The sequence below is a fragment of the Aethalodelphis obliquidens genome, unplaced genomic scaffold (assembly GCF_003676395.1).
Source record: "Aethalodelphis obliquidens isolate GAN/ISIS:26980383/991018 unplaced genomic scaffold, ASM367639v1 scaffold3, whole genome shotgun sequence".
NCBI lineage: Eukaryota > Metazoa > Chordata > Mammalia > Artiodactyla > Delphinidae > Aethalodelphis > Aethalodelphis obliquidens.
Window position 1 is genome coordinate 16,828,785 of NW_020837947.1, and position 20,827 is coordinate 16,849,611.

A 20,827-nucleotide genomic window follows, 5' to 3' on the forward strand; every position below is an offset into this window, starting at 1 on the left:
TTTTTTTTTTTTTTTTCTTTTTTCCTTTTTGGCTGAGCTGCACCACATGCAGGATCTTAGTTCCCTGGCCAGGGATCAAACCCGTGCCCCCTGCAGGGGAAGCACAGAGTCCTAACCACTGAACCGCCAGGGAAGTCCCTCACTTCTGCTTTTGACAGGGCTGCCCACTAGCACAGAAAACAAGTATTAAGCTGCAGGTCCTCAGACCCCAAGCTGCCCCAAAAGCCTAGCATGCAAGAAGTTTGCCTACTTGTCTGAAGGCAGAATTCACAATCTAGAAATACAGGTAAATTCTGATGCAATAAAAAGTGGCGTTACGAAAAAAAAAAAAAAAGTAGCATTACGGACTGAAAGTTGCAGCTTTTCAAGAAAATAAGTTCCCATCAGGACTCAATCTGTGATGAGCTAACCACCGTGAGAGGGAACTTTCCCTAAGTCGCCAGTGTTGCAAGCATGGCCTCAATGATGACCTTAAACAACCTCTAACTTCTGGACTCCTGAGCCGTGTGAAGGACCAAGACCATCTAACTTGGTCTTCAATACTTGCCTGGAATCTCATAGAAAGGGAACTGAATACGCTGACTTGGGATCTTACTTGTCTCACTAACTACACTTTAAAGGATGAAGAGAGTTTCCAGCTAGCTCCCATCAATTGTATCCACCACCACATTCCTGCACCTTTGATGAGAAGTAATTTAGCTCATGCAGTGTTTTCTCCCCACACTGTCTTTTGCCAAAGCTCTGGAACAGAGCACACCAAATTAGGCCTCTCTGTCTAAATGGGAAGAAGTTATTTATTCCACTTCCAGGCAGGCTTCCTTTTCTACCAAGAAGCTGCTTTCCAGCGTACCCAACACTGTGGAATGACTATGGTAACCTCAACTCTTAACCAGCTAGAATGTGGGGAAGAGCAGTTGAGCATCGTATCAAGGATCATCTGTCAATTCACAGCCATCATTTCCTTGCATGGTGAAATGTCCATGGAAGCCACAGAGCATCCTATTATTCAAGGTCAAAATTGCAACATTCAAGAACTCAGTGCAATAATGAAGTTGTTGTTTGGCTGCAACCTTGCCAAAAAAAAAGGCACTAACTGTGCCCCCACAGGAGAGCCTAATTAATTTTAACAGTCTTTTGCCACATGAGAATACTTTCTTAAAAGAAAGGAATAATGCCCCTCCCCACCCCCCTTCACACATGCCAGGGGACAGTTACAGAAAAGAAGCCCTTGGCAACAATGACGCCCATGTGCCTGCCTGGGCCAGGGCGTCAGGCTCCTGGAGTGATGGCTTTCTGCCCCCACCGGGTGCTTCTCAGCCTTAATCGATTCCATTATACTAACTCCTACCCATGTTGAACACTAAATCAGTGAACAAAAAGGAAAAAGGATCAATAGTTATTTGACAGTTATGACATAAGAAATCTTCACGTGGACTGAGTTAAGGAAAGAAATGAAACTGCGTAAGAGCACCAGCATCTTACTTAGAGTGGAAGTGAATGATGTCTACTTATGGAATATATAGCAGCGGTGCCTAAACTATTTGGTGGGTCCCTTATCCAATCGGTTTTTTCAAACATAAAAGGAATTTTTTTTAAATTTTTTTTGAGGAATCTTCATACTGTTTTTTTTTTTAATTAATTTATTTATTTTATATATATTTTTGCTGTGTTGGGTCTTCGTTTCTGTACGAGAGCTTTCTCTAGTTGCGGCGAGTGGGGGCCACTCTTCATCGCGGTGCGTGGGCCTCTCACTATCGCGGCCTCTCTCTTGTTGCGGAGCACAGGCTCCAGACGCACAGGCTCAGTAGTTGTGGCGCACGGGCTTAGTTGCTCCGCGGCACGTGGGATCTTCCTGGACCAGGGCTTGAACCTGTGTCCCCTGCATTAGCTGGCAGATTCTCAACAACTGTGCCACCAGGGAAGCCCCAAAAGGAATTATTAATAAAAGAATTATCTGTTCCGAGTTACTAATTTTTTCATCTCTACTCGAAGTAGATTTATGGAAAATCACAAAATAAATAAGGATTCAATTGAATCAGTAGTTTTCAAACATTTTTTTAAAGGCAGAGGTACTGTTACTCAGAAAAGATCCACGTAGTCCCCTAATACATAAAAGATGCTTAAAAAGGAGCTGGTCCAGGGCTTCCCTGGTGGTGCTGTGGTTGAGAGTCCACATGCCGATGCAGGGGACACGGGTTCGTGCCCCGGTCCGGGAAGATCCCACATGCCGCGGAGCGGCTGGGCCCGTGAGCCATGGCTGCTGAGCCTGCGCTCCGCAACAGGAGAGGCCACAACAGTGAGAGGTCAGCATACCGCAAAAAAAAAAAAAAAAAAAGGAGCTGGTCCAGATAAGGAAACACGGAGTGTTGAGCCTTTTCTTCTGCCTCTCATTCCTAAAATGGTCTTAAGGTCACCACAATGAAACAGAACAACTTGAGAAGCACTGAACCAAAATGAACCCAAGACCTATATAGCAAATTTAAATTAATAAATGCAGAAGTTTTGGTAAGATACTTTCTAGTAAATGTACAACACGGAAATACCAGCACACATATAGACTATATAGACCTAAACTCTGTATTTACTGTTTATCACATGGAACTTCAAATGCTCCACTAATCATACACATAAAAGTCTTTATAAAACAGCCAAATGAATTTCAATGCACCCGAGAGAAGAGTTGTGTCTTCCTTGGTTATCTTGGTAAAATCATGAAAAATGGTGATTTCAAAGAGGTCTTAGCAACATGGAATAACTATAATAAAATGTTAAGTAAAAAAGCAAGAATTACATTGCTGATGTAAAAATGCCCAGAAAAACACGGAACGGAGACTTGCTAAAACACCAATATGGTTATTGCTAGGTGAGAAATTAGGGTGGTTTCTTGTTCCTTTAAATTTTATTTTGTTGAAAACAAAAAGAAGAAAACAAAGAAGGAAGGAGACAAGGAAAGAACTAGCCGAGACCTCCTCCTTTGGGCTGAGAGTCATTAAAAATGTAGCGCATACCGGCCAACAGCAAAAACATCCTTTCCCCTTAAGCTAAAAAAAATTAAAATTCAAATGCAATCTTTTAATGAATACAAAAATTTGATCATTATTGCCCCAACTAATACTCATTCAGTCTGACAGCCACAGACCTGGGTTAATCCTTTGGGGATCTGAATTTTTTATCTCCAACTAGTGCAGCAGCCTGCAGAGTAATAACGCACGCACAACCGTGAGAGGGATGAAGGAGGGGATGCTGGACCAGAAGCAGCCCGGCTGGGCAGGAACACATTCCCAGTGCCCCACTCACCACATCCAGGTCCTGGGAAACCCGCCGTTTCCGCAGCTCCTCCATCCTCTCGCACACGTCGGAGAAACACGTATTGTAATAATCTGCATACTGTTGCGCCAGGTCATCGATGTTTCCCAGGGAGCCGTCCTGAGGGTGAGGAGGGCGGGGGACGAAACGGGAAGAGAACAAAGGCGATCAGTCCACCTGCAAACGCCCCACACCATCTAGTCTTCCTCTATGCAGCACTTATACTAATACCAGCTGGCATTTTTTCAGTGGTGGACGTGTGCCAGGCTAAATTTTACATGCGACATCACCTAATGCTGAGGACAGCCCTGGGACACAGGACCTATTTTCCTCAGTGTGTATAGATGGACAAACATCTACACACTCAAAAAAGCTGAGTGACAGCCCAAGGATTGCACGGCTACCAAGCAAAGAAGCCGGGCCTCCAACTCAGGACTGTCTGATGCCAAAGCCACGGTTTTAACCCACATCCCTGCATGCCTTGCAGGGCCAAGAAACCCCTGGGAAAGCCACTGTGTCAGTGCGAGGCACCCTAAAGCCCAGTCGGTGGCTGTATCAGAACCTCTGCGGAAGCGTCTGAGAAACCCAGATGCCAGGACACCACTCCTGGGAATTCTGATGGGAAGCTGAGAATTCAGAAGCCAACAGGGGATGCTGCATCTGGGACACAGCTGAACCATGCCTCCCATGAGACCCTCAGAAAAGTGGAGACTCTTATTCCCTACATCATTCAAGTACAGAAGCAAGAGAACAAATTCAGCTAAATAAATAAGGAAACATATCTGTCTCCACTGAGGCACGGGCCCGGAAGCTGCTCTGGAGCCCATACCCCCGAGTTCACATCCAGCTCTGCGGCCGCTTCTGGTTCGGCAGCCTTAAGCATGTTTCCTAATCTCTGGCAACGCTGGGATACCTCCCCGTGAGGAGTGATGAAGTAACGTGACACACTCAGAGCTTGGTCCTTCACAGTCCTCCTGGCACATAGTTAAGTGCTCAATTTACTTAGCTAGTAATAGTCACTACAAATAATGTTTCAGATTGTAGTCTTCCTTTAGGAAAACGGATTCCTAAATTCATGTTTGAACACATACACAGAGGATGACAGCAATGCTGTATACATTTGTAGGTTATGCCATTTTGTCTATTCATTCATTCATTCATTTCTTCAGAGAAGCATCTCCCCTGCCCCTTTTCACCTCCCAACAAGGTCTTTCTTTGGTATGAATAAAAGACCCTACCAAGACAACCAAGGAAAATGATTTTACCAAGATAACCAAGGAAAACACAACTCTTAGACAACCGGAAAAGTGCACACACATTTTCCCTGTGACAGACCACTGGTCAGCCCTGTCTCATAGTTATGCCAGCACACCACCCTTGGTGCACATGTCTAAGACTGCAAAGCACACTTAGACACAGACAGGCTTTGGGAATTAAGAGATCTTCAGTGCTGCTGCTGAAATCTCTTCAGAATAGTCATCATGATCTCAAAGTTTGTTTCAAAGTTTGCAAACATCAAGTGTCAATCAAAACTGAAGATGAAACACCACTGAATGTTGAATTCTCATGCTTTAGATGTACTTCCTTTTTAGAGTTTTTGCTTCTCTGCTATTTATACCGTACTGTTTCATTTAAATTTCCTTCACGCTAACTTCCTTTGTGCTATTGAAATAAAAGTACAGTATATACAACAACAAAAAAAGAGTTCTTCGAAAGCCTTTCTGCTGGGACTTCCCTGGTGGCACAGTGGTTAAGAATCTGCCTGCCAATGCAGGCGGCACGGGTTCGAGCCCTGGTCCGGGAAGATCCCACCTGCCGCAGAGCAACTAAGCCCACGCGCCGCAACTACTGAAGCCCGCACGCCTAGAGCCCGTGCTCCACAATAAGAGAAGTCACCGCAATGAGAAGCCCCTGCACCGCAATGAAGAGTAGCGCCCGCTCACCACAAGTAGAGAAAGCCCGCACGCAGCAGTGAAGACCCAATGCAGCCTAATTAATTATTAATTAATTATAAAAAAGGCTTTCTGCTAAAGATCTTAAGGCCCTGGTCAGGATACGTGGGTCAGAGCAAGTGACCATCTCTATCCCACTTCTGCATTCACCAATTTCACAAAACTGACCAAGTGGGGAAACAGAATTGAAAGAAATGATTATTTTTAGAAAAGATTCTTCCTTTGTTACCAATAAAATGTTCTATGCTTGAGGTAATTGCCTCAAAGTCCCCAGTACAGAGCTAGGGATGGGAAGCTCTTTACAACAACAGTAAGATGTTTGAACGTGTCTGGGCAAAAGTCAGTCCCTCCCCTCTGAGACAACAGGCTGGATGGCCACAGTGGAGGTGGCAGGAGCTTACCCTCCCCCCAAAAAGGTTTGTCACGTTTCCGGTAGGGAAAATAAGAAGGAGTCCAATGGAAGTCTGCTGCCAGCCTCCGAGGAAACGCACAGAGGGGATCAGCCTACCAGTCTTTGCTTTACTGCCTTTAGTAGAGGTGAGGCTCCTGACAAATTGCATCGTAAGTCGGATTACGATCCTGAGGTCTGCCCTGACTCGTCTCAACTCAACAGCACATGCCCCATGGGCCACAACATGAAAATCTACAACTTCCTGACCGGTCTTCTTGTCTCCTTCCCCATTTGGCCTCATCTGCCTTGGATCCAGTCACCAAAATGACCTTGCAAAACAGAGATCAGACCGGGTCTCTCTCCCCTAAGAATGATCCGTGTCACACACATCACACATTCTACAAATAAACCCCAAACTTACCAGCCCGGTGGAGAAAGGGGCTGATGCCTGCCGACGGGGAAGACCAGAGGAGCGAGAGAAGACAGGCAGCCCCTACGGTGGCCGCTCCACCAGCCCCCATGCCACCCCCAACACCAAGAGAAAGTACTGGAAGAAACTTTAGGAAAGAGCGAGGGCGGAAGGGCTGCTCCCATGGGAGCATCTGTTCCAGCCAACGACCAGGACTATGACAGCAAAGTGCCCAGCGAGGCAAGGGCTCCAGACCACCGCTGCCTCGGCCACCAACTGCTACTTTCTCGGACTAATCAAGGCCACCTGAAAAAATTATAAAAATGATCATTTATATAGCTTCGTTCAAATTGCTTTCTTTCCTTTCTCTCTCCTCTCTCATACATCCTAGGACACGTTCAAAGCCAACTGTTCACTTCACTTCTAAAGTTTCTAGGCTTCTGGTCAAACTTTTTTTCCTAACAGTGAAACAGTTTCATTCCCTACCCCTCACTCCCAATCACTCGGAACTCCCCAAATATTTGAGGGCCTGGGAAATACCTGTTGCTCATGAGGAAGAAAGCAGCCAAAGGCAGCCAACATTTCACACCCTGCAATAACCACTCCTCACTTGATGCTCAGCAAATAGTAATTTAGAACAGGGTGGCACAGCTGCCTCTATGTTTTTTCAAATCACTTTCCAGATGTTCAGTGAGTCCCCATAATTACCACTTTCATCAGTCTTGATCATTTAAATGCCAAGAAAGACAAAATAATTTTTTAAAGCATGTGTGTGTGTGTGTGTTTTTAAGTAGGTCTTGTCTGCTATGCACAGAAAGGAATTCTTTTCCATCCCAATCACATGGAACCGAGGAACCACTGATGATTTGCTCTTCACCCGCTCCAAGTCCATGCTTTTCCAGGACTGTCTGGAGACCCCTGCATCCTTTCTGTCCAACTTGTTCTTACTTGATATAGTACAAACCTCTTCAGTAAAAATATTCACTTCTATTAAAATATTTGCAACATTAGTCTCTAGGGAATTTAAATAATGCAGTTGATGTTTTAATAGCACCACACCTCGTACATCTTTTTTTGGGGATGTGACGTTCATGTCTGACTGAACACCCCACAATGCTAATGCCAAGAGGCATTGATGTTACAAAATAAACTTCGAAATATGTAGTATGACTTTATAAATTTTGATATTTATTATAATAAATACATTAAAATACTTAAACAGATTCCTTTTTAAATTTTTTTTTCTTTTAAGGTGTTAAAAGTTTCTGCTGTAGAGTGTTACTTGTCTAATCTGTTTCATTTCTTATTTTCCCCCTTTGGTTCGCATGCATTAGGCTGAAGCAACATTAGCTCTGTGTTTAGGAACTCAGAAAAATCTTATTTCCTCAGAATAGCCTTTTTAAAGTAAATTGTGAAATTTTGTGACGCATAAACTTTTTTACAAGAATTTTCCCATCACTGTCTACCAAAAAAAAAGATACATGCAAATTCAAGCTCTCTTCCCGTTTCTTATTACAAAACCAGGTCACAGCATTTTTCCATATGACCATCCATTTCACTTAATATGAACTTAATTTAAATCTGGGTCCCACTACCAGTGTCAGCTCAATGGAAGACTAACTTGTATAATTTTCCCATGAAGCCACAGCACACATTTATACCAAACACGCATCTTTTTTATACAACCAACATAAAAATATAGAGATAAGGGGCATTGTACCAAACAATTCAGATCGGGTGAACTGCTGTTACAATTAAGGAGAAAAGAAACAGAGCATTGTTCTCTCAACAATTGATTTAATAGCATTTCTGAATTTTTATCCCAATGTACTTCTGTCTCTGGAAAATGTGAAAACTAAAAGTACTATGAAAACAGAGGCGTTTGTATCATTACTTTTTTGTTTTTGCTCTCTTCTTTCCCCAGATGTCATTTATGCTTTAGAATATCTTGACAAAGTTTAAGGGGAAAAAAAGAAAAAAACTTCTCTGAAAACACCAGGAGACACAATATAATCTGTACTGCTGTATGCAGATTACATGCAAATGAATGGAAATGAACTCTTGGTCCTGCGATTTTATCTATCTATAAAGACAGAGCCCTAAGGGAAAACTCAATGTGTTGCTCTGAATCCCCAAAGTTGAGGGGAAGAAAGGGAACAAGACTCCTGGCTCATTTATTTCACACATCTCTACCTTTTCTGTCTATAATGGTAAGTACGTACATGATATATTTTATGAAATATAAATTATATGTTTTATTTCCACTGCTCACTATTGTTTGGGAGGGGGATGAAGATATATTCATATATATAAATACTTGCATCAGCCCCCTACCCGATAAATCCACTAAAAGAAATCACTACAATAAAATACAGCCTAACTGATTTCTTGAATGACTTCACAATGCGTTCTCACTCTTAATTAGCTTGTGTAAAGATTTTGAGGTGATAAACACTTCCAGCAACCTTTCAGGTGAAGTTGCTACTACCATAAACAAGACTTTAATTCCGGTTTCCTCGTTCAGCCTCACCGAACCCGTGAGAGGTCAATGTTTGCACCAGCTCTGTCATCCCATCCTGCCATATCATTCTGGAGAAATTCATTGAATATGTAATAACTGATCTCAAATATATTTCTCTGAGGTATCTCTCTCAGCATTTCTGCAGATGGTTTGAGCTGAAATACAGTCTGTCTCAGGAAAGTTTTTTACACATAACAACCAAAAACATACACCAGAGGGACAAATCAAGTCATACTGGTGGTGAGAGAGGGCTCTGGGGGCACACCCACATGGCAGGAGGCTGGAGGAGGGCTGATTGCACATCTTCCACTCTCCTCCCTCCAAAACACCGAGAACCTGCCGGAGCCCACGTCTAACTCTTGCTTTGGCAAATACGATCTTGGTGCCCGTGGCCCCCACTATCATGCATCAGTGGTCTCCAGTTAACATAAATCCCTTCCTGAAGCATGAAGAACAGCCTCACAAGCTGCCAGTATTGGCGATCCCCTCCTTCCCAGCACTCTCTCAGCAGCTGCTTCCAAAGGCAGTGGTCTTCAGGGACTTCCCTGAATTAGAAGTCCCTGAAGTCCAGTGGTTAAGACTCCGCACTTCCACTGCAGGGGGCGAAGGTTCCATCCCTGGTTGGGGAAGTTCCACATGCTGCAAGGTGTGGTCAAAAAATAAATAAATAAAATTAAAAATTAAAAAAATAATAAAGGCGGGACTTCCCTGGTGGTCCAGTGGTAAAGAATCCGCCTTCCAATGCAGGGGACGTGGGTTCAATCCCTGATCAGGGAACTGGGATCCCTTCCCACATGCCACGGGGCAACTAAGCCCGCGCGCCACAACTACTGAACTCACGCACCTCAATGAGAGAGCCCGCTGGCCGCAAATTACAGAGCCCAGGCAAATCCACATCTGCTTCTCATCAACTCCAACCTTGACGCCATCGGTGACCTACAAGAGAAGCTGGAGTTCTTCAGATGGCTCAGGACGCCCAGAAGATGACGGAGACCTGGCAGGACCTGGACTCGCTGGGGGTCCGGGCACCACTTCACACTAGCAAAAGGCAGATCAGTGACGCCACAGGGGAGCCACCACAGCGCCCATGCCCTCCACTAACCTTCAGAGTCTGAAAAGTATGGCTACCGCTGATTCACTTCTGACTTCTGGGTTGACACAGTCCTAAGTCACCACACAGTCCTAAGATATTCTGTGACATTTGAGACCAGCATTTGTTTAGACAACATTGCATAGCACAGAAGAGTACAGAACAGAACAGGAAATGCTGGCATACATCCCATGAAGAAACAGGACTGTTTCCTGCAACATTTTTTTCAGTTATGTGTGTGTATAACTGTACCGAATCACAATGTAAAATACATCTTCCAGTGAATCTGTGGCCAAAAGTTTGAAAGTCATTGGTGGAGTCTGTCTCTCGGGCTGCACCCTAGGGGTCCTCCCACTTTCGAGTCCGTTCTAGAGCTCCGTGCACATGGGTCTCCTCGGGACTCTCTCCCTCCTCCTCAGCTGACCCCTAAATGCAGATGCTCCCCAAAGGCTCTCCCTGTGTTCTCTTCTTGTGGTCCCTGCTCTCCTGGGGGAAATCTCATCTGTGGTTGAACTGATTTAAAGCCACAACAGAAGCATTTTTTCCTTCTCCTCTTCCACCCTCAGGCTCAGGGCAGCCTGCTTGACCCCAGGATACGAAACGCCTGAGATCTTTAGCAAAAATGTTATTACCAAAATCTTATGCATGAACTAGTTATCCCTAATTATCTGCTGGGAAGGGATCTGAACAGCTTGGTTTAAATATGAACAAACTCAGTTTACGAGCCATGGAGAGGAGTAGCTACAACAAAATGGAATGAAAAGGCCTCCTCGTGGGGAGAGTGTGTGCTGGCATCTGTCACGTCACGATGATTGTCAGATGTGACGAACAAAGTGATCAGAGCTATAAAATTATGTTCTTCAATCATCAACACCTAATGGGATACTTCATTAATTCAAATAATACTTACTGAACACCTGTGGCGTTCCAGGTGCTGTGCTGGGTGCCAAGTATACAATAGAAAATCGAGAAACATGAATGCTTATTATTACTGGACAGAAAAGCCAAGCGTGGCTGTATTTTAAGGCAGTCATATAATTAAGTCATGGAAATTTGCTGAAGGGATTTACTAAACCGTGTGCTTAGTATAAGGTCTTTTTGGAATTAAAGGCTTTGAAAGATCCCATTCGCTGGGCTATCGGTAGCTTAAAAAGAACATTTCACAGGAACCTTCAGAACTTGAAAAGCGCAGGGAAAAGACTAGAATGTTGACAGTTGGTTCTAAAAACTTCAAGTGCAGATTCACACTTAAAATGGACATGAGGATTTAGCAGATGACAATTTTAGACTCAACTCATTTCTCCTTTCCAAACTGCCTGAGCTTAATCGAATCACAGATTTGGGAAGAACGGCAGAGTGAGCTAGTTGGGTGGGAATGAAGTCAGAATTTCAGACCAGATTCACAGATTTTGATGAGTATGAATCACACTGTGCACTTTCCCGTGCTGCCTCTGGCCCACATTCATGAGGATATGGGCATTCGCAGGCACTGCGCCAATCAAAATCTGACTGGGGGGAAAACGTGATCTATGATATTCTTAGAAACCTGGAAAAGAATAGATTGATCTTAGAACAATCCTGAAGTTTCTGGTTAGGATGTTAATTAAATTTTGCATAACGTTTGAGTTTGCTACATTTTATGAAAAGTATATTCTACCCTGGCTTTAGCAGAGAGTCAGGAGGTGTGGTGTACATAGAGTCAGACGTGCGCGTGAATCCAGTTCACTTCCGAGGACTGCTCCCGAGGGCAGTGCGACTGTGTTGTTTTTGTTTTTGTTTTAATTTTTAAATTTTTGGTTGCATTGGGTTTTTGTTGCTGCGTGTGGGCTTTCTCTAGTTGCGGCGAGCGGGGGCTACTCTTCGTTGCGGTGCGCGGGCTTCTCATCGCGGTGGCTTCTCTTGTTGCAGAGCATGGGCTCTAGGCACGCGGGCTCAGTAGCTGTGGCTCGCGGGCTCTAGAGCACAGGCTCAGTAGTTGTGGCGCACAGGCTTAGTTGCTCCACAGCATGTGGGATCTTCCCGGACCAGGGCTCGAACCCGTGTCCCCTGCACTGGCAGGTGGACTCTCAACCACTGCGCCACCAGGGAAGCCCAATGCGACTGTTAAGTGATATTTGGACGTCCTGGTGACCTGATCAAACTGAAGGCATCATGCTTATCACCCACCATTCAGTGTTATAAGTGCTAGTGTCGATTAAGTTCTTTCTTGGTGATGCTGCCAAAATTCCACATTTTTAAGAACTGGCAGGTAGGGACGTCCTTGGTGGTCCAGTGGGTAAGACTCCATGCTCCCAATGAAGGCAGCCCGGGTTCAATCCCTGGACGGGGAACTAGATCCCGCATGCGAGCTGCAACTAAGAAGCCCACATGCCGCAACTAAAGATCCCATGTGCCACAACTAAGACCTGGAGCAGCCTAAATAAATAAATATTAAAAAATAAAAGAAAAAGAAGAACTGGCAGGTAATACCTAAAGAGTGTTATCAATAAAAATTCACATGACTTACAAACCTGAGGATACTGAACACGTGGCCCATTACCGAAAAACTTTGTAGCCCTTAACTTGTATTTTGATAACTCTTAAAACTCTTTCTTCATCTCCTTAGCTGTAGACAAATGCCTATGCCTATTCTTCCTACATATTCATATTCCAAACTCTCCATCCCCACAAAACTTTCATTCTGGATTCCAGTAGTCCAGAGATTAGCATCAACCCATTTGATCCGTGCCAACGTTCTCAGGGTCATTCACTTATCCCCAAAGTTAAGAGGTCACTAGGTCTTATAATGTGCCATAATAAGTGCTAATATAATATTTCTTCTCCAATATCTCTCAATGTCTCAAATGTCTCAAAATATTTCTCCATCCTAATCCTAGCAGTGTTTCAAGACATCAACCAAGGTTCCCAGCTATTCACCCCCTCCCCAATCCCATCTCATTTACGACCCACTCTATACCCCATGCCCACTGTAACTTTCAAAATATAAATCTTGAAAACTATAAACGTCTCCTAGTGAAGGTGTGACAAAGTCAGTCTGCTGCTGACAATACAAAAGCCTTTCCATTTGTACTCTGTCTGCCTTTCTAGACCCCCACCTGTGGCTCCACCTCCCCCATCCATGTACCAGTTTTGGCCAGATCAAACTACAAGCACCACTACATCATCCCCGCTCCCCCCCATCCTATTTCTTCTGCCTGGAACACCCTTCTTTCATGCCATTGACCCTGCAGAGAGCAGCCCATCCTTCGCAACTGCACCTGACCTTCCCACTGCATAAGCATAAATCACACATTCCCCATGAGGTCTGCGATTTGCTTCAAAGTCATGGGGGGAGGGGAGAGGAGTATAGAAACAAGATTAGCCATGATTGATAACTGTAGTGCTGGCATATGGGTGTTCTTTAAAATATACTCTCTACTTTGGTATGTAGTTGAACTTTTCCATTTTAAGACATTTTTAAAAAGTGACTCTCGCTCATTTACATGGTGGTTGTCTCCAGCACACTTTAAAGTCCTTGAAAGTTGAATCTGGGTCTTATTTTTGCAACCTCAGTCCCTAACACCATGACAACACCTGACACTTGGCAATGACTTGAGAAATATCTATCGAATATACGAATGAATGAAAGAGGGAAGGAAGGAATAAACAAAAGTTAGTAGAATGATCTCTCCCCTTCCTGAGGGTGCCGGATAACGATAACATTCATTCTGTAACTATGCGATGACATTCCATCCACCAAACCAGCATGTCACATATAATGGTGACCCTTCACAGGCTCAGTCTCCCTGCCCCCACCAACCTTACAACAGCAATTCGCTCTAATGGGTAAAACATTCAAACACGGAATATGTCATTAGAAACAATGACAAATGAACTGACTGAGGGTGTGGGAACAATAAAGGTAACTCCTCTGACTCAGGGGATGGCCTAACCTGTTCCCAGAGGAAAAGCTCCTGGGGTTGGCTGACGGATCAGTGCAGAGGTGTGGCAGGACAGGGGCCAAGAGACAGAAGAGAACCTAGGTTTGAAGATTCTTCATGTATAGGAATTAATGATTCCTAATAATCTCCACTTAATGTTGATAATTCTCAATATGTTAAGGGTCATAGATCTTGGAAGAATCCCATGGAAATTTTTTATCCCTAGAAGATATAGGACAAAATTTCTTGGTGCAATGGGCTTCAAGGTCTAAAGGTTCAAGATTAAAGTCTCACATTCTTCTCTATCCTGACAGAAAAAGCAATTAAAGTGTTTAGAATTAGTGTAGTATAGGGAACTCTACTCAAGGCTCTGTAATGACCTGTATGGAAAAGACTCTAAAAAAAGAGTGAATATATGTATACGTATAACTGATTCACTTTGCTGTATACCTGAAACTAACACAACATGGTAAGTCAACTGTACAACAATAAAATTTTTTTTAAAAGAGGTGTTTGGAAACAAAGAGAGTGCCTTCCTTAAAAAGGCACTGAACACACCCGGAACTTTTCTGGTTGAATCCTCTGCATTAAGCTCCCGTCAGGGAAACTAGTAGGAAAAACACACCTGGAATGCAACTGGCTCGGGTGCTGTAAGAAAGCAAATACCAGAGCAATGCTGTGGCCTCTGAAACATGCATATTCCCTTTTTTTTTCTTTTAAATAAATGTATTTATTTTATTTTTATTCTTGGCTGCACTGGGTCTTCGTTGCTGCGCACAGGCTTACTCTAGTTGCCTAGGGAATAAGCCCTGCATATCCCATTATGGGACTGAGCTATCGTGAGCTGAAGAGATACCTGTTTGTTCCTATTTACTGGAGATGATTTTAGGGTCTTTCACTCATGTGACACCAACTGAGTGGTTTCTTTCCAAAGTCAGAGAGAAACCAGTTCACCCACTGCCCTGGAAAAACTCCCAGTGGTCCCCAAACAACTCTTCACCACACACCTAGCCCCCTCCCAGAACATTTCCTGACTTAGCTTCTGACACTTGCTCTTCTGACCAGCTCCTTGATCTCCAGGACACACACAATAGCAATCAGGGCACTAAGGACTTCATTGAGGACTCAAAGGCCTGCTTGTGAATGTGAATGTAGGGTGAACACAGAAAATCTGGCTTCATTCTGTACCACATTCTGACCTTTCACGTATAGGAATAATCAGATTTAAAGACAAAATTACTGCTCTCGTTCCGGGCACATGCGTGAGTATCACTGTATCTACGTATCTGTCCATCTACGAATGTAACCACATAAAATATTACATGACATGACAGCCATACTTTTACTTCAATTTGGGGGGAAGACAAGTTCTTTCTTAACTACATCATTTCCCCTCAAGATGATTTCAATTTTCATCATAAAAGACTTTCCTGTTCGCCAAGAATATAATGTGAAAATGCTCTGAAAAAGCATCTTAAGCACATGGATCTGTTCTTACTCTTAGATTAAAAACATCTTGAAAGTTGACAGTGAAGACGATTTGCTTTCTACCGCATTCTATACATGGTTACAATGAAAACTTGACGGGCTTCTTAGGAACTAAGTGAAACAACAACAAAAATCTAAGACGAATTGACACCATTCTAACTAAGCCAATTATCACAAGAATGAAAATATTCAATTTGCTCACAAGCTGAGAACTTACTAACATCACCACTGGCTTTTTCATGACACCCGCAGTTTAAATTTCTAACATATAGTTTTCTTTTTTTTGGCTGCATTGGGTCTTCGTGGCTGCACCTGGGCTACCTCTAGTTGCGGCGAGTGGGGGCTCCTCTTCGTTGCGGAGCACGGGCTCTAGGCGCACGGGCTTCAGTAGCTGCAGCTCGTGGGCTCTAGAGCTCAGGCTCAGTAGTTGTGGCGCACAGGCTTAGTTGTTCCGCGGCATGTGGGATCCTCCTGGAACAGGGCTTGAACCCGTGTCCCCTGCGTTGGCAGGCGGATTCTCAACCACTGCACCACCAGGGAAGCCCTGATGTATACTTTTTTAAAAGAGTAATTCCCTTCATCAAAGAATTAACATTTTTCCTCACACCTGTCCGAATGGCCATCATCAAAAAGAACACAAATAACAAATGCTGGCGAGGATGTGGAGAAAAAGGAAGCCTCATACACTGCTGGTGGGAAGGTAAACTGGTGCAGCCGCTGTGGAAAACGGTACAGAGGTTCCTTAAAAAATTAAAAGTAGAACTACCCAACGATCTAGCAATTCCACTCCTGGGTATATATCTGCAAGAAACGAAAACACAAATTCGAAAAGATACATGCACCCCAATGTTCATAGCATTATTTACAATAGCCAAGATATGGAAGCAACCTAAGTGTCCATCAACAGATGAATGGATAAAAAAGATGTGGTACATATGTACAATGGAATACTAATCAGCCGTAAAAAAGAATGAAATAATGCCATTTGCAGCTACATGGATGGGATTAAGACATTACCATACTAAGTGAAGTAAGTCAGAAACAGAAAGACAAATACCATATGATATCACTTATATGTGGAATCTAAACAAATAAAACAAACTAGTGAATATAAGAAAAAAGAAGCAGACTCACAGATATACAGAACAAACCTGTGGTTACCAGTGAGGAGAGGGAAGGGAGGAGGGGCAATAGAGGGGTAGGGGATTAAGAGGTACAAACTATTAGGTGTAAAATAAGCTACAAGGCTATATTGTACAATATGCGGAACAGAGCCAATATTTTAAAATAACTATAAATTGAGTGTAACCTTTAAAAACTGTGAATCACTATTTGTATACCCATAACTTAAGTAATATTGTACATCAACTATACTTCAATTTAAAAGAAAGGATTAACATTTTTACCTACTCATCAGCCAAATCTTGTTTCTTCCAATAGCTTTACAGGTCAATGTTTGCTCTGACAGAGCCCCTCCTTCCTATCCATGATCTTGGATTCACAAAGAAACACTCTCACTAAAGGAAATGAACGAGTTAAAACACATCTACCGCCTGCCAGCCTGCCTGCCTACCTGAACCTTTTTATTCTTCTTAATTGCTGCATTAAAAAAGGGCAATTTCACTTTCTTCTCTGTGATGTGCATGGGACATTTTTATTTTAATTGTTTGCCACATTGTGGGGGCGGGGGGGTGGGGGAGCCTACAAGGAAAATTATATGCACTACTCAGACAGGCTGGGACCTGGGACCCTTTGCTGCAGTGCCTGCACCTAGACAAATGTCTCCTCCAGCAACAAAATACAAATAAACTATAAGGCACTAAAAATAACTGCATGCATGTGCAGTTGGGGCAAATTATGGACAAAAAGATACAAAAAGATGAAAAAGCCCAACTGCCACTTCTGAAGAGCCAGGAGCAAAGGCAGGGGGTCTGGAGCAAAAGCAGAGTACTGGGCATGCCCCCTGCACACAACACCACCAAAGGGGTGGGCAATCCACCAAAGCCCCCCTCCGGCTGGACCCCCTGGACACACCCCTACCCTCACCCCATGGAAGAAACCAGCTCATCAGGCCCCCCTTCGGGGAGCAAGCCTGCAAGGGAACCTGTTGTTTGTTCTCAGTAAGGGGCCCTAATAAAGCCTTGCGAGGGTGAATTTCTTGTCTGGCCTCTGATCAATTTCTAGCGATTAAAGAGGCCAAGAACCCTGGTTGGTAACCCTATCAGGCCTCTTAAAGGGTTGCCCAGTTTTAAAATGCTGATTTTGTCAGGATGGGCTCTGCTTTTCCGTTCACAAAGCACAGCAATTTAACAGCTGTTTTTTTCTGGGAGATCAAAGACTGGGCTGCCTCCTTTCAACCCTGCGCACCCTCAAAACACAGCAGCTGGAGAGACCCTGTTAGAACCTATTCGGATCCTGTCCCTCTGCTCAAAAGCCCTATTCAGGCTCCCCTCTTACTCAGAGTAAAGGCCTCCATCCCCCCATGACCTGAAAGACCCTCCCCATCTGCACCTCCAACCAGCACCTGTCTCCTGCCTCATCTTTTTTTTTCCTTTGCGGTACGTGGGCCTCTCACTGTTGTGGCCTCTCCCGTCGCGGAGCACAGGCTCCGGACGCGCAGGCTCAGCGGCCATGGCTCACGGGACCAGCCGCTCCGCGGCATGTGAGATCTTCCCGGACCGGGGCACGAACCTGCGTCCCCTGCATCGGCAGGCGGACTCTCAACCACTGCGCCACCAGGGAAGCCCTCCTGCCTCATCTTATGACTCTCCCAGGCTCACTGCCCCCAGGGACACACTGGCCACCTCTTTACTTCTCTAACAGTCCAAACCCACCAGCCCCAGCCAGGACTTTGAACCTGCTCCTCCCTCGGCCTCTTGTGCTCTTCCCACAGTTACCTGCCCTCCCCTCACCTCCTGCAAAGGTGACTCCAATACCCTCTTCTCAAGGGTCGTCCTAGCTAACACTGCAACCTCCCTCTCCTGTACGCACAACCTCTAACCCCACTCTCCGCCTTATCTTTCTCTTTACCACTTTTCAGCATCTAAACTAGTTTGCATGACTCCTAACTTTTCCAGTCTCTGTCTCCTGACTAAAGTGTAAGGTCCACAAGGGCAGAGATTTTTCTCTAAGTTTTGTTTACTGTTCAGTGTTGAGGACAGTGCCTAGGAGACTCTCAATATAAATTTGCTGAATGATGAGTGAAAGAATGAATGAATGAAATAAAATGATCAATCCACAAGCACTGTGCCAGACACTATATGCTTAGGCCCTGGCGAAGATGGACATAAACAATTCATATACTGCTCTACGTTTTAATTTATTTTTTCTAAATAACAGACCTACTCCTCAGTCCTCAGACTTAAAGTAACTGGCAAGTTTTAGCTTCTAAACGCCCATGGCTTCATCATAATTTAAAAGGCCAATATTAACTCTGCTGGTGCCTTTTGTATGTGTATCATCCTGTTCTCTTTGTACGGTTTCTAAAGAAACAAATGGAATATATAGTTCAAGGTGTTAATTACATCAGCTTATTAAAAACAAACTCCCAAGACGTGTCAGTTCTATCACTTAGCACTTTTATGTTTATGTAGTTTATTCGTTTTGTAAATGTGAGAAAGTCAAACATAGTAAGATTGCAAAACAGCCAGTACCAAAGGAAAATCCTTTCACTTACACAGACAGGACTTTTAAAGAACTGGCTCCAGTGTGCAAATTTGAAAATGATTAAAGGACATGGCAGTGGAAGCAGGTTTTTACATGACAGCGTTTCTGAATTCGTGGTAGGGTGATGTTCTGCTTCCTTATGTAATATGCAATTTAAACAATTTCACATAATCAGAAGAGACGTATTCACAGTGTTCCATACTGTGAAAATGAGTGAGGACTGTTTCAAGACATTCTGTATATCCAGATTATAAATGATCTAGCTTAATAATGCCAAATCATTTTTTTATATTAGATTTAGAGAGAAAGTTCTGTGAACAACTGCTACTGAGGAAAATTAGCTCTGTTAATGAATATACCAGAACAAGACCTTCTGACCCGCAAGGGCGAACTAGGCCATAAATGCAGGAAATAAAGATTCTCAAAAGGCCGTTAAAGTTAACTCTTCCCCAACTGCAGCTACTTCACCACCCTCCTGGAAACCTGGTGAGTGAAAGGCTTCCCGCCCTATTACTCTCTTTCCTTACTTTGCCAGCACCGTGAACCCACAGGGCCTCCTGGCTCCATGCCCAGACTGAGGTCAGATGTTGTCCCCACCTCCCTATAGACAAGCGTGGCCACAGAGGCTTGACATGAGTCACCGGTGACAATGCAGAAAAGTCAATTTGAATTTCCATAGAAATCATTCAGAAAACATCTAAAAAGGTATCAGTCAATTAATTTCAACCTCATTTCATTTTTTCCTAAAGATGAGCCCAGGGACTTTAGCCTCTTCTCTCCCATCCCCCCTTCCATGGCAACAAAACCACTAAAAGGTACGAAACATGGAGGAAGGAAGAGCATTGGCCATTCCCGAAAACTATAGTCCCATGAGGCTGGTACCCAGACAGCAACATTCAAAGAGAGAACCAATGGGAAGATACCAAGCCTGAGGTACTTGGCAATATACTTCACCAGATTTTTTTTTCATTATAAAATTTTATTTATTACACAAATATATTTCAGTCCTCATTTGAGACTACCGTATTAGGTTGGAACACATTTTTGAAAAGGCAGGAGACCCTAAATAACACCAAACCAGAGAGAGGATTTAATAGGAGAACACCAAGATGGCACTGTTCAAAGACATGGAAAGGAAAAGTCTGAGATGGGAACATCTCAGCCCACTACACTCAAAGAGCAGAACTCAAGGATTAGCGGCTGGGACTAATATTTCCAAACTTTCCAGGAATTCCCTGGCGGTCCAGTGGTTAGGACTCCATGCTTCCACTGCAGGGTGCGTGGGTTCCTGCAAGCCACGAGGCGCAGCGAAAAAACAAAACAAAACACAGCTTGCCACAGGCTACTTCTGTGTGAATTTCTTCCCGAGGCCAAATCTTGCCAACTATCTTTAAATAGACAATGATAGCTTATCACCTACCAGTTTCTTAAAGTTGCACTGGATTTTATCCATATTCCACAATTTGTTTTTTAATCAAAGATGTCAGGGGAATTCCCTGGTGGTCCAGTGGTTAGGACTCCATGCTTCCACTGCAGGGGGCCTGGGTTCGACCTGTGGTCGGGGAACTAGGTCTTATCAAATTGCCATTGGTGCTCACGATGTTATAAGATATCGTGACCAACTCTGGATTATCTAGCTTCAAAATTTTTACTGCATCATAAAGACATTGCCTTTGTCCAGGTAGAAACAGTTTCAGTGTATGAAGCAGATACAACTGCAAACAAAGAGCAATGTGTAGAAAGCCAAGAGACGCATGATAAAGTCCAGCTTCCAAAATGGCTTATGCCTCTTCCATGGCAGGGGGATATACCTAAAGGCAGGTCCCTCCTATGCTCTGTGTTCCCTTAACGTTTATGCAGTCACCCTACCTTGCATGGGTTTATTCCTAGTTCTTTCACATCTGCACATTCAAGTACTCTCTCCAATACATATTAGCTCTGCTGGGCCAATGCATGCGTCTTCCTGCAAGGCAACGCATCTATAATCCTTTGCAGTGCCTGCCACAAGGTAGCACAGGTAGGTGTTTAACAAAAGCGCAACGAATGAATCCTTATCTTGGGGAATATGGTACAGCATACAGCTT

The 20,827-nt window shown here is 43.9% G+C and overlaps 1 protein-coding gene across 5 annotated transcripts in view; it reads right to left on the bottom strand.

The window, feature by feature from the left end:
- Positions 1–20,827, bottom strand: part of SASH1 (SAM and SH3 domain containing 1) — a 326,913-nt gene that overhangs the window by 149,304 nt on the left and 156,782 nt on the right. For 4 of the 5 annotated variants that reach the window (XM_027083813.1, XM_027083828.1, XM_027083804.1 and 1 more), the window contains one exon: positions 3,298–3,426. The exons of the other annotated variant lie outside the window; for it this stretch is intronic. In XM_027083813.1, coding sequence (XP_026939614.1) covers positions 3,298–3,426 — 129 coding nt within the window. The remainder of the gene's footprint in view (positions 1–3,297; positions 3,427–20,827) is intronic. 5 annotated transcript variants of the gene reach the window in all.